The 18,340-nt window shown below is 41.9% G+C and overlaps 1 protein-coding gene across 7 annotated transcripts in view; it reads left to right on the top strand.

Moving 5' to 3' along the window:
- Nucleotides 1-4: 4 nt before the first annotated feature.
- Nucleotides 5-18,340, top strand: part of SORCS2 (sortilin related VPS10 domain containing receptor 2) — a 551,093-nt gene continuing 532,757 nt past the window's right edge. For 6 of the 7 annotated variants that reach the window (XM_039384497.1, XM_039384498.1, XM_039384496.1 and 3 more), the window contains exon 1: nt 228-352. In XM_039384497.1, the coding sequence (XP_039240431.1) occupies nt 323-352 (30 nt within the window). In that variant the 5' untranslated portion in view covers nt 228-322. Of the gene's footprint in view, nt 353-18,340 lie in introns of all 7 variants that reach the window. The other variant, XM_039384495.1, reaches the window with a different exon arrangement.

An 18,340-nucleotide genomic window follows, 5' to 3' on the forward strand; every position in this document is an offset into this window, starting at 1 on the left:
CACCATGGCGCACGGCGGGCCACGCGTGTCCGCCGCCGCGGCTCCGCGCGGGGCTGCCCGGCTGCCGGCGCTGCTGCTGCTGCTGCTGCTGCTGCCGCTGCTGGGCGCCGCCGCCGCGCCGCGCTGCGCGGAGCCCTGCGGCCACCCGCGCCCCGCAGCCCTGACCCGCGGGGCGCGCAGCCCGCCCGAGCCGCGGCCGGGCAGCGGGGAGGCGGCGGGGAGCGGCCGCTCCAGGAGAGCATCCTCGGCGGCCGGCCGGGAGCAGGTCTCCCTCATCAGCACCTCCTTCGTGCTGAAAGGGGACGCGTCTCACAACCAGGCGATGGTGCACTGGACGGGCGAGAACAGCAGCGTGAGTGCGAGGGGCAGCGCGGGCGGGGTGTGGGGTCCCTGCCCTTGCCGTTGCTTTGGTTCCCCAACTTGCGGTGCGCAGCCCGCGCTTCGCCGGGCTCGGTGCGACGGGGGCGCGGTGCTCCTGCCGCCCGCTGCCCGGCCCGGGGCGCGGGGATCCCGCGGGCAGCGCTCGGGGGGCTGCGGCCGGTGAGGTGCCGCCGGGAGGTGAAGCGCCGCCGTGGTCGGGCCGGCCCCGCGCATCCCCCGCCACTTCCCCAGAAGTTTGGAAAGTTTGCGAGCGCGCATCTCGCACAGGGGCCGGGTGCGCGATGTGCGCCGCACTGCGAGGAGGAGGAGGAGAACGAGGACGAGGAGGACGAGGAGGGCATCTTGGCCCCAGAGAGGCGAAGCGGTGTCCGTGTGCGGTCGGAGTGCCCCCGGGGCTGTGGCAGGGTCTCCGGGTAAAGGAGGGGCAGGGGCGAACTGCGGCGCGGGGATTATCTCCTCCAGCCCCGCATGAAGTCCCAGATTAAATTGTCGAGGTTTAATCGATTCACCGCGATTCAGTCATCCCCGTGTAATCTCCCCCGCGCCGCTCTCTGTCTTCGCAAGCGCCGGGGAAAGAAAAACCCGAAACAAACCGAAAATGAAATAAAACGCAGCTCCGGGCTTGAGGTGGATGTGAGCGGCAGGGGCGGGTGAGCGGTACGGCCCCGCCGAGCGCCGCGGGGGTGGAGGGGCGTCCCGCAAAGCTCCAGAATAGCAGCAGCTCTCCGAGGGGGCTTTTACAGCCACATCGGTGGATAAAAATCATGCGCTGGAACCAGTGAAATTGCATTAGAGCGTCAGTGTTCACAACTTTTCGCAGTTAAAAGTGTGTCTTGCCTTTATTACTTATCTAATTTAGACGGCAACTCTCACGGTGAGTGCCCCTAGTAATTTTTAACTCATTTTCAATTTCAGCTTGTCTTCATTTCTTTATGTATTGATCCATTAGTGGGTGTGTATTCGCACGGGTAGTTTTAGGGATTTGCTGCTTCTGATTTATCCTCCACTGAAACACTATATCATAACAGTGGTCGTCATGGGTAAATACTGCACAGCACCTTGCACTGTCTGTAACTTCTCAGTCAGGAAAATATGGTTATGAAGGCTCAAGATCAACTTTGTCCTGAAGGATTTTAGTGTTTCTGGAAAGCTGCTGAGTGTTTTCACTACAGTTCACCTAAGCTCCGACTCTGCCTGAACTTTGTGAATTTAGCATAAAGTTTACTTAAACTTGGCTCAGTTCAGAGTGCGTGTATTGTACTTCTCATAAGTATGTGAATTATCATCCTTTCTCTAGGACCTCAAGTCCTGTTTTTTGCCTGTTTTGCTAGCGAGTCAGCCAGGATGTGGAGCTGCTAAGGCTCCACTGATGAGGATGCAGTGATTCCCTGGAGCATGCTGAGCGCTTATGTTAACGCTCTTGTATAATCAGGTGTCAGAGTTGAAGTCAGCATCATAAAGCTTGACACTTTCAAAGGCAGTTTTTGATTTACTCGGGAAGGAAGTGCAAGATGATGGTCATTTTCTGTGAAAAGAGAGAGTTGCAAATCAGCAGCATCAGCTATTCTAGTGCTGCCCTTCCTCCATTTCTCTGCTATTAGACTGCTTTTTTTTGCGGACAGTGCTTGCAGACTGCTAGAACTACTTCTTTGAAGAATTCAGTATTAAAAAGTTGGCATAAGTTCATTTTTTGACATAAAAGGCAAGTAACAGCTTTCATGCAAAGCGCTCTGCACTCTAAAATGAATATAGTAGAACCTTGCTAATCCACAGTTATGACTAGCAGTCTCTCCTCGCCTCTGCAAAGATTTAATAACAGATGCTGCAGCGAGGGCTTGTATTGCTAAAATGTTATTATTTTTTCACAGTATGCTACAGCTCACTTACTAGAATACTATCACGTAGTCTCTTCAAAAGCAAAGATAAATGGCAACTGTCAGAACAAATGAAAGTGGTTACAGTCTTTGCTGCAATGTATTTCGTTTTTTGTTTGCTTAGTTGCTCTCTACTAATTCAGTATTGCAGGATAATGCACTAATCATGAATGCCTGCAAACTTTTTCTACAGTATTTATACACTTAATAACAAATACTTTTGCAGAGTTACTTAGAAATTATGTTGCTTACTCTGCCTGCTATCAAGTGATTACTGTCAAGCGGGACTGTATTTGAACAAGTGACCTGGTAATGAAAGACTTTTTGCTGTCTTAACCCAAATGAAAGCAGCCAGTCTTTGCACTGGGTGTTTTACAGTATGACTGTCAGCTTCTTTTTCACCTTCTTTTCTTGTAAGCCCAAAGGAAGCAGGATGGGCATGCTTGTTTGTGAGATTAAAACAATTGAAAATCAGCACCTGATCCCAAATGTATTTAAGGTAGTCTCGAATTTCTGTTTGTTTAAGTAGATATGTATGTTTTTATTTGTATTACCCTAGGTTAAGTGTTTGGAGGTAGGAATGCTAAGATCCAGTGCTTCTCAAACCTGGCACCTTATCCTGTGTTCTTAAATCTATGGTAAGTCTCTCCTTGCCTTGGAAGCACAGGCGTGAACCATGGAGCGCTGTTCTGTCCCAGGCACATTGCAGTCAAGGGGAGGGCTGTCATTCCTAACAGTGGGGCTTTGGATCAGGTCCTGTGAACCTCAGGAGGCACTCAGCAATCTTAAAGTGTCACCACGCACGTTTGGCACCTCATTGGAGGTACTCAGCACTTTGTAAACCAAGGAGCTAAACTAGTTCCTTTACCCTTTACAGCTGTGTGGCTGAAAATTTGACAGTGATGAGCTCCAGATGACCATATATCCTCTTAAACACCTCACCTAGTAAAATAAATGAAGAAGAAATATGCAGTAGGATTATTCCTTTGAGCTTCATGATGAAGAAACAAATAACCATAAAAGCAGAGGGGGCAGCTGCTTCTCCGAGGCATGTTCACCTGCATGAATAGTTCATTGAAAGTGCTACCATGGAGTACTCATGTGTATGGATCAAGGGCAAATAAATAAATTTGGAAAGGATCGAGCTTAGGTTGATGTGCATATGGAGCTTTGAAAAAATAATTTACGTCGTGTAAATCCTCCTGTGCTGCAATAATAGAAGCATGAGATTTTTGGTTGCATGAGATGTCTTGAAAGAAACTAGGGAGGCTATAAATTAAATGGATCCTGTCTCCTTCCCTTTCTTTTCTGTGCTGTAGAAATCTGATGTGTACTTTCTTATCCTTGTGTAATGCTGTTAGTTTTGTGAATTAGAGAAATGGTGGCTTTGGTAGCACAGCAGAGGATATGGTTGCACTGATTGTAAAGTGAGCTTGAATCACTGGGAAGATCATGGTACACTTCCTTGCCTTGCCAAGAGAGAGCTGAACAGGGAGGTATGCAAAATGCTTCCTGTTTTGTGTCCTCATTATTTTATTTTGTACTCTCATAATTATTTATAGATTCCATGAACGAGGAGTCTGTCCCTGACCTTTCTTGGCAGTGGGGTGCATAGTCAAAGCCATCACTAGTGAGGCAAGTCTTACAAAGCCAGTACTTGTAACAGCAAGAGTGTATTTGGTTAGTGAATTCTAGCAATTAGTATTTCTGCTTTCTGTCCCCTCTGCCCACAGAAATCTGTTGTGCACTCTTACTTTCTAACAAAGGCTCATGCAAAAGGAACTAATTTCCTTTCCAGTCTTAAAATATCATAAACTGAAGACATGACAGGTGGGCGGTGCAGCACACCATTTACTGTGGGAAGGGCCAATAACTGACATCTGTGTAACTGATAAATAACATGGAGGTGTGCATCGGAATATATACAGGTAATGTGCTAAAACAATCGCTCTTTCTGTGTTAAACTGAATATGTATGTTCTCAGATTTACTAAAAATATGCAACCCTTTCTGATTTGGGGAAAAATAATCAATTCATGACAGCTTTTAAAAACCCTGGTTTTCCTTAGAAGAGGCCTTATAGTCATCCCAGGAGCTTTTTTGTGCTAGGCAAACAACTTTCTTTGCAAAACTATGTTCTTTTTGAGCCTCCTGGAGAATTCCCATTCTGCATTAATACCTGCTGATTTAAAAAAAAAATTAAAATCAAAGCCAAAGCAGAAATATGGGGAGAATGAGACTCATATTCAAAACTGATTTTGATTCATGGGCTGCTCTTCATGCAGTGTGCAGACTGCTAAAGTGTTGTGAACAGAACCTGGACCACCTTCTTCCAAGTCTGCACTCTCATGGTCACAGTATTTCCTTTTTTTGCTTGTAGTCAAAATATTAAGTAAGTCCGTGCAGGTGCTTATTTGTCATAAGTTGATGTCATGATCCATCATAAACATGTAGGTCTTAGTTATGGAAAATAAACATAAATATACACACATTTTTTTTCCAGACTTAAATATTAAGCAGCATCTTACCAGAAAGGAAGGTTTATTGCACATCTACAGAAGTTGCTACACACAAAATCTTTAACTGATCCAGACTTTCTGTATTTGATATACAGATACTTTGTTTAATTTAAAAACTATAACTCTTTGGGATACAGTTTCAGCATTTGTAGAGCCCAATGATCACTAAATGTATTCTTCTGGTAGATGTTTTATTTAATTGGTTTTGTATTTTGTTTAGTTTGCAATAAATTGTGCTGAGGGAATCTATAATAAGCATTGACTGCAATATTACTGTAGCAGTACCTGTAATAGTAAATGTAATTATCTATCCAAACTGGGCAAAAGTCCATTTGTGGTAAGGTTTTGGTGCTGTTTCTGCAGAGTAACCAGACTACATTTTATGAAACTAAAGGGAGCATGAGGTCAAAAATCCTGACGGCTCAGACCTTTGATAAATGGCACATATATTGCAAAGTGAAAGGCAGATTTCCCATAGGGAGGGTTTTTCTTAAAATTCTTTGAGATGATAGTGTGATTATAAAAACAAACAGAAACTAAACCCAATAATCATATTTTAATGGAACAGCAGAGTCCCACCTGGAAAGCAGAATGATATTAATCTGACTGAAGTAACTCAGGAGTTGAATGTTTCCTTTTTCTTTTTTTTTCATGGTACAAAGTTTATGGCTTACTTCATTTATTTGCTTCTACTAGCCTCTGTTTTCCCTCTCTACCAGCCCTACAGCTTGCTAGTCATGTCACTGCCTGCTGAGCTCTCTCCACATTTCAGTAATTCCAGTGGCTAAAGGAAAGAGAGAGCACCTCCTCTCTACCCCTGAGTAGACACTTAAAATTGATACATAGTTTAATTAGTAAACGTGTGTTTCAAACATGCTTCAAAGTCCTCCTCCACGCACAGCCCTCCACACCTGCAGCCATACCTGGTTTTACCTGGTTTGCTCGTTTAACTGGTGTTACCTGGTTTGCTTAGGAGCAGGCTACTGGAAGTACTGCTGTGCCGACATTGGGATAAGCTCAGTTTAAATCTAGGAGGGAAATTCAGCAATGAACACTAAAGAGAGATGCCAGACTGAAATTCTCTTTGATACTGCCAATGTATTTATTGCATGTGAATGATAAACCAAATCTGGCTTGATAACAATCATTACAGGTGTGTTTAGGCTGTGGATGGCAGCTCACATATCACAGTGGGAACATAATGCATACTTCCCAAGCTTGATGGTCTTAGGAATCTATTGGCACAGGTCTTTAGAGAAAGAAATGAGGACTTCCCTTTTGATTTTATTAAAATTCAATAGACTAGTAGATTTTTTTTGAAAGAACAGAAGGGGAAAATTATGAGCTTTTCAGAAAAACAGTAACTGTTCTGCTAAAAGGTGTGTACAACTTTATGAATTTAAAACATACAGATACAGAAGTTTTTGTGCCAAGCCCTTTGCACGTCCAAATAAAATATTTTATGGTCCTGCCGGTTAAGACCAAAGGTTGTTCTCATAAAGGGGAGAGAATCTGCACTACAATGCAAGTGGGGTCCTTCTAGTTCCTGAAATACAATTTCATTTAAGCAAAAGATGAAAGTATAGGTTGAAAGTAGTCTCCAGTATATGACTGCTCACTGTAGCTCAGGATGAAACTTGATGACCTGCAACATTCCTTCAACATTTTTATTCTCAGAGACTCACATTCTTTACCAAACATTCCCAACCCCAACCCCAGGCCCCAGTAATAATAATTTAAAACTCTAACAAATCACCAATGACAAAACCACTTTGAAAGAAATAATGGATGGGATCCTTTGCTGTGCCTTACTTCATTATAGGATATAAGGAAGGAATTCTCCACTGCAAAGATGGAGAGACCCTGGCACGGGTTGTCCAGAGAAGCTGTGGATGCCCCACGCCTGGAAGTGTTCAAGGCCAGGCTGGATGGGGCTCTGAGCAACCTGGTCTAGTGGGAGATGTTTCTGCCCAGGGTGAGAGGTTGGAACTAGGTGATCTTTAAGGTCCCTTCCAACCCAAACCATTCTGTCACTCTATGATTCAGCCATTAAGCCTAAGCTTGGACTTCTGCAGTAGGAGGGAGATGGGGATGGTTCCTGGATTGATCATTGACAATCTTAACAGCCATGCTTAAGAAAGCTTGGATGAGTTGACTTCTGAAAGCATGTCATCTGTCTCAACCTATTGGAGATGGGCCTAGCTGACTAACTGTGATGAAACACAGGACTTTTTGGACATAGATCCAAATAGGTGGAGGTTGTTGGTGCTGTAGCTATTTTGTCCTTCCTTACTGTGACATTGCTGTTGGAGTTTCAGTTATGGGTTAAGACTCCGTTGTGGTGGCTGTTGCACAACCCCAGTGCAAAAATGCAGGTGCAGCTCTAAAGATTTTATAATGACAGTTTTACTTGCATACACCCCTGAGAAACAGAATTGTATGCTTAAAGGATGTACTCTGACAGAGCTTGCATAAAGTTCTACATTTCAGTCCATGGGCTTCTCCAACAGCTGTTTAAGTATTTTTTTTTTCTAATGATTGGCATATTCATACATAAGGAGTCATGGGGCCAGAGCTAGAAATTTCCCCTCTGAGTTGAGAGTTAATCAAGTGCTTAGAAACATGCCCACTCTGTGTATATATGTAGGTATGTTTATGTTTTTCTCTCTCTTTTGTCCGAAGTCAGTCGATCTGCAATTGCACCAAGAAAAAGTGAAGCAGTTTCAGCAGTAAGGGTTGTGAGTCTCTGCTCTGGCAGGAAATGTGTTTTTCAGCTCTTGATGCAGAAGTAGGAATTAGAACCTTCTGCTGGGTGAGCACTGTAGCCCCATTGCTGTTGTGGAAGGGTGAGGAGGGCAGTGTCACCTTCTGTGAGGAGCTGTGTTTCACAGGGAGTTGCCCCTGGGTGCTGTGAAATGCTCGGTGCTGTAGCTGTGTGCTGCACATCTGCTGGACTCGCTGACTTTGGTGGAAGTGCCGTGCCCTTGGATCCTCTGGGTTTTGTCAGCCCTGGGTGAGGCTGCTGTGGAAGAGGAGGGATGTTGAGGCACTGCTCTCTTGAGGGATGAGAGCGTGGATGCTGCCCTTGGCAGAGATGGGGATGGCCTGTGCAGCCCCATCACCACGTCTGCGGGCTCTGAGGCAGAGTGTGGTGTTCATGGGGATACCCTGGGGAAATTTGAGGCTTGGCCAGAGGCAAAGCATAGGAACAGCTGTTGGATTAAATTGAAGCTGAACAGGAGTGAAGAACTTTGCCAGTTACCTCACCAGTATCCTCTGAAATACCACTTGCCTAACACAGGTGATTTTGCAGTTTCCTACCTGCAAGGTGAAAATAACAGTGCTTTCCTATCTCTTAGGGTGGCTGTTGCTCTAAATAACCTGTGCACTTCAATATTAAAGTAATGGTTAGCACCGTGGTTATAACACCTGAAAGAGGCAGGACCATAGAAAATCACATCTATGGTTCCTTTGTTCCTTTGACTATTTCACACTACAGCCTAGGAATTAGAGAAGAAAAGGCTCTCACAGGTCATGCAAACTTCTCTGCTTGTTCTGATGTTTGTTTTAATCAGGGCTCCTTTTAATGTGTAGTCCAGTTTAATTTAAATGCCTAGTCTCTAGCACTTCAAAATCATTGAATAGACTTAAGATTATGTGACTAAAACCAGTATCAGTGAAACTTAACCTGTATTTAATATGATATTTTCTGCTTTTGTTTAGTGGTATAATGAAATAACTGTGCTTTCTCAGTGTTTGTTCATTTTGTACCTTTGTAGATCTTGTAGACTAGTAATTATTTCTCCGAATAACATTTATTTTGACCTTATAAATTTTCCCTTATAGCTCACTTTTGCTAGCTCTTTAATTCCACCAACTGGATAAGACACTACCTACATAGTACCTGTCCACTGGATATCTGACTGGCACATTTTTAGAAATGTACTTAGACACAGAGATTATTGTTCATTTCTGGAATCCTTCTAATCTAATCTCCCTCCAACGTCCTCGTGATTATCTGTGCTTTCTAAAAAGAAGACTCACAGAACAGTAAATAGTTTTTCTTTTTTTAAAGATAAGTCATAACAACATCACAATAATTTGGTCATTAGCAAAAAAGCTAATTTTTGTGGTTTCTGTGCAGTAACATCATTAAAAGTTTGTTCTAGTAGATGAAGTAGATGTATTTAATGTTTTCTTTTCCCCATTTGCTTTATGTACTGTGTTTCTTTCCTGGTTTTCATAAGATCACTGGGGACACAGTAAAGCTGCATGAAGTGTCACAGAAGCGTATTTGCAGCACCAATCCCTGTGACGTGTCCTTACTCCTGTGGAGCAGTGGGCACGTGTTCACTGGCCAGTGTGTTCAGTTTTAGCAGATGGCAAGCTACACTGTGAAAACACAGTTTTTGTCACTGTTACTGTATCTTCTCCGGTCCCCAGACTGAAAGTGCCACAGGGAAAGAGCAGTCTTCCCCCTGCATGTCCATGAGCAAGATGTGTACTGGGGTTCTGCTCTGAGTTGGTGGCATTTAGGTCCTCTGTAATACCAGTAAAAATGATGAGGGCTGAGAATTGAACTGTTCCATCTGTTATTTTTAGCAGGGTGTAGCTTGGCCTCCCTAAGTGAGCTACACTAGAGAAACGTTGCTTTTCTCAGGTATTGAAAAACAGCCTGTTTATGGATATGCATTCCCATGCTTCCCTCCACCAGCAATTGTCACTGCAAGACAGGTGCCCAAGGGAATGGAGCTGGAGGGTGAGAGGAATATGTTGGAATCACTCTTTGAGATTTAGGCACTGTTTCACGGTGTTTCACATTGGTAAATATGACTGATTCTGAAGAAATAAGTTATTTCTTCATTGAAAACACAATTGTATCGGGGATAGTAGGTTGCCATAAAATCCTCAAGGGTTTAAGTACAATAAGATATTTTTCCTGTGTTAGCTGGCAGAAGGATACCATGAGTCTAAGGCATCTAAATCTGCAGCAGTACTTGTTAAACCTTACCATTTATGGAAAGCAGAACACTTCTCTAAGTTCTTGTTCTGTGCTGTGAGGTATTGTTTTGGGTGTTCAGCCCAAGTAGGCATCAGTGTTAACACAGGTAGAGATAAGAGTATAACCCTGAGGGAACTCGTGAACCGCTTTTGTATGGGCAGCTCTATTTTGTGTGTGGTTTTTGAGGGACTCCATGGATAAAGCATAAAAACAGAAATAAAACAAAAGCAGCATGTGCCAGGAACGGGTGGATTACTTTCTGGGTGCATAAGATCTTTACCTGTCAATTACCACCACATGTCAATGGGGACCCAAATGGATGTAGTGCACATATTCAGTGCTCCAACAATCAGCCTGTTACAGAATCAATGAGGTGAATTCCAGGGAGATGTGTAGCAGCAAATGTAGATGCTGGACACCTGTAAACACATGGAATTGGATGGCACAGAAACAGTAATGGTTTTTTGCTCACCTCACCTCAACCTGCACTGAGGTGGGAAAGGAAGTCAAAATCAGATTATTAGGATCTGCTATGCATTTGTGTGTTTGTGTGTTTGTACTTACAGGCTCTAATCTTGATGATTCTTAACTAAAGAAAACCCATTATGGCAGGTTGGTATTAATAAACTTCTAAGTACCCAGCTGGTTTTGAGAGTGATCCCTCTGTGCTCTTCCTGAGCACTTTGTGGGCCCTTTTGAGACTGGTAAGGGTTCACATCAGATTTGGCTGTTACACACTGCTCTGTGAATGCACTATGTGAACATCATTCCTCCTGACCTCTCTCATTTTAGTCTTGTAACCCACACAAGTTTAATTGCTATGCATGGGACTTTGGAGTCTGCAGTATTGTAGTATTTCATGTGCTTAGAGCATAGAAAAAGCTCTCTTCTCCCAGGCTCAAATGCCCCCCCCCCACGCACTAGGACTTCATCAGAGTTGCAGCTTTTGATTTAGAGGGTCATTTCTTATTTTGCTAATATGTTTGGCTTTTAATCAGTGGTTTCCTGTGTTTCCCTGCCTGTTACCCAACTGCATAATGGCAAGCATGTCAAAAGGTCTCAGCTGCCTTGAGAGCAGTCTCGAAACATGTTCTTTGCCCTGAGTGAGAAGTACAAGCTGAGCAGAAACTATGCAAAACATCTACGTTGGGAGTAGGGTGGCTTCAGAGTGAGAGCTGTGTCCAGAGCACCAGTGGCAGACTAAAGAGGACTGACAGTGAACTCCCTGGTTGCCCTTGGCTGTGCTGCTGTTTGGGGTAGAGAATTGGGAAGCTCTTACTATTGGTGGTTCTGAGCTTTTTTTTACCCCTGGATGAGGGAGGCCAATACCGGCGGAGTCAGCTGAGATCTGATCCTGTTCTTTTTGAAGTTTCCCAGCCTGATAGGAGAAACAAATACGAAAGGGCCCAGTTTCTTTTTTCCTCTCTTGTATGTGACATCCACCGAGGTGCTGCTGAGCACATGCAGGAGGGAAGAGGGTGCGTAGATGGAGCAAAAGCGTCCATACTTTTGGAGCAAGCAGCCCACTATAAACGCTCTAAATTTCTCTTGGGTCACAGGTATTATTATTAAACACTGTCTAAAACTGCTGTAAAGAAGAGAAGCAAGAAGGTCTGTTGTACTTCAACCAAACAGTACTTCTATAACTCTGTGAAACACTTTGTGATTCAGGGATTAGGTTGGCTCCTACCAGCTTCTGTGAAGGAAGATGCAGGAGGAGCACGTTCCCTGCACATAGGCTGAATCAGGCACCTCTGCTTAAAAATTGTAAGATGTAGCTCAGCGAACACATTTTCAGTTCATAATGAAATACATATGTTCATCTTCATGCAGCATCTCTCAAGGGCTACTGTGCAGAGCACTGGAGGCCACTAACAAGATCTTCCTTCCTTCCTTCCTCCTCTTCCAACTGCTTTAAACCAGATGTTTTTTTATAAAGTGGGCTACATTTAGAAGGCTTTGAACCTTGGTATTCTTTTTAATAATCTCATTGCTCCTGAAGAACCCTGAGAGAGTTTTCAGAATTTATTGTATAAGCACCTTGTGCCCTGTGTTCCATTTCTTGATTTAAAAATCCTTGGGGGAGAAGAGGGAGGTGACTGATATCAGGCTACCATATATAACCTGTGTGAGAACTGGGTTGTTAGCCGGTATGTTATCAATACAAACATTTTTTTTGTAAGTTTGCTAACTGCAGAAAAGCCACTTCCTAAACTGGCATGAACTGCTAAAACTTAAGAACTGAATAAAAGGCAAGTTTCTTCATCAGCGGGTGGACTTGGTTCGGCTTGATCAGTCTGTAAGCACGCAGGAATGTTCAGGCTGCTTTTGTGTGTGCTCCTGAGGCAAGAGATGCTTTATGAACACTGGAGCTGCATGAAAAGAAGAGCCTCCACTTCCTGTTTGAATCAATGTTCATATTATTGTGAGGGATTACATCTTGGCTCTAATGTTCGTGCCTGTGAAGAGACTCTTCCTGAAGATGGGAATGTAAGGCTACAGAAGGATATAATCTTTATCTTGTTTGCGGAAACTGCCAGCAAGTCTGGTTGTTGCATTACTGTACTTTGTGAAGTATATTGAGGCTCCCTGAGGGAGCAGGACTCAGTCCAGCGTGATGTTTCACAGGGGTCGGTAGCTCAGAAGTCAAGCCCATTGAGATGAGAGCACTGAAATTCACATTTAGGCATAGACTGTGTGCCAGGAAATTATATAGAGTTCATAGTCTTTGATCCACAGCCTCTTGTATGTGCGTGGTTTGCAGAAAATATGCAAGCTTTTTATTTTTTGTAGCTACTAAATAGACTTGTATTTATTAAGTGAACCTGATTGTCACAGTCACTATCACTCAGTGAGAAACTCTGCTTTCCTTTAGGCAACTTCTGCAGCTATCCTTTGTTTCTGTTACTTTTCTGTCTGCTTTTTTGTATGTCTCATTCCTCCTCCCTTTCTTTTCTCTATGTGCCTCCTTTGTTATTCTGCCTTCATTTCCGTCTCTGTATTAAATCACCTTTCTAACCCCTGAGGGTTTAAATAGCATCATCTTCCCTATTCCATCTGGAAAAAAAGATCTTCAAAGACATGATTAGTAATGACACTGACATGTCATCAGTTTGGGAGTTGCCATTCCAGTGAAAATAGATGTTCGCACTTGGTCAAATGTTGTCTGCAGGCTGGGACACAATGCATGGCATTACTTAAGGAAACCTTGTGTTTATGGCAGTATCTGTAGCTCTAGAGGATGGCAATAGCAGGTGTTTAAAAAAACAACTGTCCCCAAAATATCATCATCTCAATTGAACTTGGTCCAGGAGAAGTTCTCATGCCCCAAATCGAAAGCTGTGGAGTGATCTCCTAAACTTACCTGGGGTTATTTGGATTGGGGACATAAAGTGAAATACAATTCTTCTGTGTCAAACTTCCATGTGAGTTTAAATAATCATAATTAGAAATGAAAGACTCAAAATTCCACTTCCAGTTCTGTGACCTGCACATGCCATCTAATAGGAATTTGTATACTACCTATCACTGGGATGACTCTGCTGCTCATCTAGGTTTAATTGAAAAATAATCATCATCTATTCAGTTAGATTTAATGTGTAAATGAGGTATTGTGAGCAAAACACAACTTCTGAAATGTCTATTACTGTGGATTTTACTGTCTGGATTAAGTTCAGATATTAGTGCATGTCACTGATATTTGGGTGATGTCATTCTGAGATATGACTTTGCCAAGTGTGCCTCATTATTACTTTTTGCAACTGGTAGACAATGAATTCTTTTTCCTTTAGATGAAATTAAATATTTACAAACTGTTGCTTATTGCAGGGATTTAAATGAATGAAGCTCCTTTTGAAAACAAATGCAAGCTGAGGAAGGCAGAGACAGCAAATGAGTTTGAAGCTGTCGTAGGAGGGAAACTTTGTGGTTCACGTATCTGGGCTCTGTGGCTTTAGCTGAGCCCTGAAAACATGGGAGTCAAAAGCAGAAAAGTGTAAGGTCTTGGTTTCTGGCACAGCTTATTTCTCTGATGCAAGTGCACTTGCTGTGTAGTCACTACAGTTCATGGACTGAAAGAAGCTGAACAGATTTAGAGTGCTTTTATCTAACATGAAATTGATACTGTCTTATGGGAATGACTTCTGAGAAGAACATAAGGATGTCTGTGCTAGGCTAGACCTGTGAATATCTAGGGAAGAGCATCAGACTAGGATAAATATTTTGTGATCCTTCACCACACAGCTTTTCTGGCCAACAGCAATTTGTGGCTCAGGGGTAACTGTAAAAGCTTTTCAGGTGCAAGAAACACACCTTGTTTATAAATATGAAAATAAGAGGAAGGATGAGCTTATGTACTTCCAGTACTGGATTTCTATTGATTACATCATCCTTTCCACAAAGCTAAATGAGTTCAAATTTTGGGGTATGTTCTCTGCATGATTTAAATTTTGTGGATCTGTATCTACATTTTGGAATTTCAAAACCATTTCTTACTATATTGATTTAAATAGTATTTAAGTTCAGACAAATTATATAAAGTAACAAGTAGATCTCTCAGTGCATAATTTAATTAGATTTTTTTTTCTACTGTAAGTTTCTTATCAATTTGGGAAGTTTAAAGGGTACTATTTCTCTTGAGTGAATATTGTTTCTGGAAAGAAAGATGCATGGCAAAAGTGGTTTAGATGTCTTTTTGTTTACATGGAATTTATTAAAGCGTCTTTTTAGAAGTGTGGATGATGGTATTGTCTTATGGAAAAAGTACAAAGTATCCGGAATGTTTTCCTTGGTTATTTAAAATTGAGTAAATGTTCATTAACTGGACAATCTTGTCTGAGCAAGGATTAATTTTAAATTCAAGCCATTATTCTTTTGGTGCATAACCAATACAGTATATGTTCTTATCAACAAGTGAGTCTCATTTTTAATTTATGAAAGTTTACCTGGGAGTATTCAAGTGTCTTACCCTTTCCATGTATGAAAAATATGCCTTTGATGTCTTGGCATTTGACTTTAAAACAGCTGATCTTCTGGTGTGCTGTATAATGAAGTTGTTTTGATACATACAAGAAATTCTGCTTGTTTGTTCTAAGTTTGCATGGCATAGTTAAGCTATGTTCAGTAAAAATTGGTGATTCTTTTGAAATGAAAATCAATCTCTTTCTCTTAAGCTGCTTAAAAGCTTATTAAACAGGCATGATCAAGTTTTTTAGATTTTAAGAAGCACTGAAGATGAATTTTGAAAGTCTAGCTCATTCTTATTTACAAATAGTTCATGATCTTTAAATAAAGATTTCTAAATGCTCTCTTTCCATTTTTAATATTGTGTTGAAGGACATCAGTAAAAGCATTCAATTACAGTGGTCTGTCTATGGACTCCAGAGGAACCCAAGCTGTGATTGTATTTCTCAGCTGGGGTAAAGCAGCACCATTTCATTGACTTAAATTTCACACATTATGGAAGGATTCTTGGCTTTGATTGGTCTCATAGTTAGTGGAATGTTAACAGTAATGGAAAAGAAGAGGTGCAGGAGCCTACAAAATGGTGAAAAGTAAACAGAAACAGGTAATATCACAAGAATTATATTTTAATTGTTGAATTCCACACTGCTGTTTCTTACTGTTCTTCCTGTTCATTTTTTTCTAAACAATTCTGAGTTTATCTAGAAAAACCAAGCTGTTTGCTTGAGCAGAGTTGTTTTTTTGCCTTTGTCTTCTTACTGTCTCTTAGTCCTCTACCTTCCTTCCTATGGAGAGGTTAATTTAACCTTTCTAGCTGCTGTATTGGTTTGTTCAGCTTCACTGGGGTCAGCATCTTACATATGGAAGGCACATCAGCTGAAGGAAACTAATATCCCAATCAACTTTCCACCACTGCAGATAGAGAGAAACCAGCTGGCATGAGTGAATTGATTTCTGCATCAATCTCCCTGCACAGGCAATCAATTCAACAGAGAGAAACAAGACCTGAGTCCTCATCACTCTCCTGTTGTAGAAGGCTCCCTGTAGTGGAGTCCCATCATCCTGAGTTCACTGCAGCACCCCGCTGTCACCGAGCTGTGGCAGCTGGGCTTCTCCACATGGTGTTCCTGGGCCCAAAGCCTGTGAAAGGTGGCAGCAGGATTCAGGGTGTATTGGATCAGATCCTTGGGCTAGGGCTGCGACCACACCAGTCTGTGTTAGTTACAAGATAGTTAACCCCCAAAAGTGTTAGGAGGGATCATTCATCTCATTGCTGACAGCACAAGGCGCATCCTGGCAATGGAAGTAAGACCAATTTTATTTGTAATTTTTTGTAGTTTCTGAGTCACATGCATGCTAATAATTCTGAGGAATAATGTGCACTTTTTAGTAGGCATCACTGTTATGTCTATATGGGGATATAATAATATGGCATCATTATTTTATCTACACGGGGAAAAAACAAGGTTCTCTTGCCTCAGTTTTTTGGTGAAGGAACAGTAGTGCAGCAGACCAAGTCTATTCTGTAATAAAAATTTTCAATGCATTATACAGTGTAAGTTAGGTAATGACTTAAATAGTCAAGTTAAAGAGAAAATAATTAGAAGGCTAATTTGGATTCATCCTTCCCTATTACCACTTAAAGATTTTGACTGTAGAATTCTGTTGCTGCTTCATTTACCTTGACTGCTGCAAGGACCTCCCTCCTTGCATGTCAGACTGTTCTAGTTTGGATATGAGGAGGAGGGTTTGTGTCACTGGATCAGAGCATGTAACACTTGTGGCTTTTCTCGTACTATAGAATTAGGAGCAAATAAGCTGACATTGGCTTACACAAGGGATCAGACTTGCTCTGCTTTGTTCCCAAAGGTGTCATTTATTCTATTTACATTACATGGTCAAATATTTGTCTATGGTTTCAGTGAGGTTGTCATAGGGCAGTGTTTATGTCACAAATAGTGACATTTACTTGTTGATAGGATAGTATAATGTCAGCATGTCGTGGTGGAAATGTCATCAATTTGTGATGTGACAAATTTTCCCTAAGGACAGACTTTTTACGAGTTCTTAACAGATGTTGGAAAAATGAGTAATTTTAGATTGATTTTATTTGTGTCATATTTAGGAACAATCAGAAGTTTAGAAAGCAAAGCTTACAGCAATTTGTATCACTTTTCATTCTTGAAGGGTCTTTGCTAATGTCACAAACTTTAGTCATTATATGCATGATGCTTCCTTAGCAGGCAAATTTGTTGATGCATGGTGCTACACGGCAGCTCCAGAGATGACAGTTTTTCAGTAGTAAATGTGTTTAATTGGACCATTTTCCTTTTGTAGCAGACGGGATTTTCCTATTTTAGCCACAAAATAGTAGGAGAATTTGGACAGTTTCCAGTCTGTCAAAATTTAAGTGCAAAAGGAAGTTAATTTTGTTTGTATTTGTTCTGTCCTTCATCCAAACCTTCTTAGAGGCAACTGTGAAGCATAGTAAGCTGCTTATACCTTATCTACAAGGCAAATTCAGTTGGGATGGCTGTGCTGTGTGAACAGACCTGTATGTGGTATTGCTGTGTATTGCTGGGCAGTTCCCATGTGTGCCTGAGACATGCTGTAAGATATTGATGGAGAGGATGTTCCGTAGTTTCCAGAAGACATTTTAAATAAAATTAAGACATGTAACTTGCACTGAAATCAGAACCTTTGAGAATGGTGATTGGGTTTCTTGAGTATGAAGGGGATATTCTGGCGAGAACCGAAGGCTGCTGCTCTTTCTGTGGAAATAGTAGATTTTCTGTTCTGTAGAAATAGACTAAATGGAAAATTCATTTGTCCAAGCACAGAATAACTGAATCATAGATTTGCTCTTCAGGTGAGGTGTTTCTGGATTTAGTGATGAAGGCCTAGTCATTCTCAGGGTGGTGGCAAAATCAATCTGTCAAACGTGGGTCAGAAGAGCAACATGTACCAGCACTAGCTGGCTGTGTCCTGGCCCCTTTGCCTGAAGAACTCTGTGCTCTTTCTAAGCTGGACTTCAAATGAGTGATCTTGTATGAAGCTACTTTCCACTAGACATGGAAAAACTTCTGTTGAAATTTGTGCTTTCCAAGCCTGTATGTTCTCAACTTAGTTTTCACACAGGAATCCGGTTTTGTGCATGAGCTGTATGTGGAACTACATATGCAGGTGGTTTCAGGCACTTACTCTGCCTATAAAGTTTGTAGATTTAAAGTTTGAGCTGCTGGTCTTTGAAAACACAGGTAAATATAAATAAAATATACTATGTTCTCTTGTAAAATTTTCAAAGAGAGGCCGAGATGGGCAGTCCCTGGACAACTCCTCTTTAGGAGCTGGGAAAGCCTGTCCACTCATGCCAGCTGTAACTGTGGTGCTACTGTCAGAGAACAGTGCTCCTACAAACTTTTCTTGCTGTACTTGGCCAATATTGAGCTAATGCTCTGTGATTATATCAGGCTGTAACTTTCTGCTAAGGAACAGAAATCGAATAAAGAAAAAACATACTGTTTGATGGAACAGAACAGCGTTGAACAAACCTTGAACAGCTTTCTAATCAAGATATTTAGACATTGGATACTTTTTTCAAAC

The sequence above is a fragment of the Pipra filicauda genome, unplaced genomic scaffold, assembly GCF_003945595.2.
Source record: "Pipra filicauda isolate LSUMZ 115617 unplaced genomic scaffold, ASM394559v2 scaffold35_size7292922_pilon, whole genome shotgun sequence".
NCBI classification, from domain to species: domain Eukaryota; kingdom Metazoa; phylum Chordata; class Aves; order Passeriformes; family Pipridae; genus Pipra; species Pipra filicauda.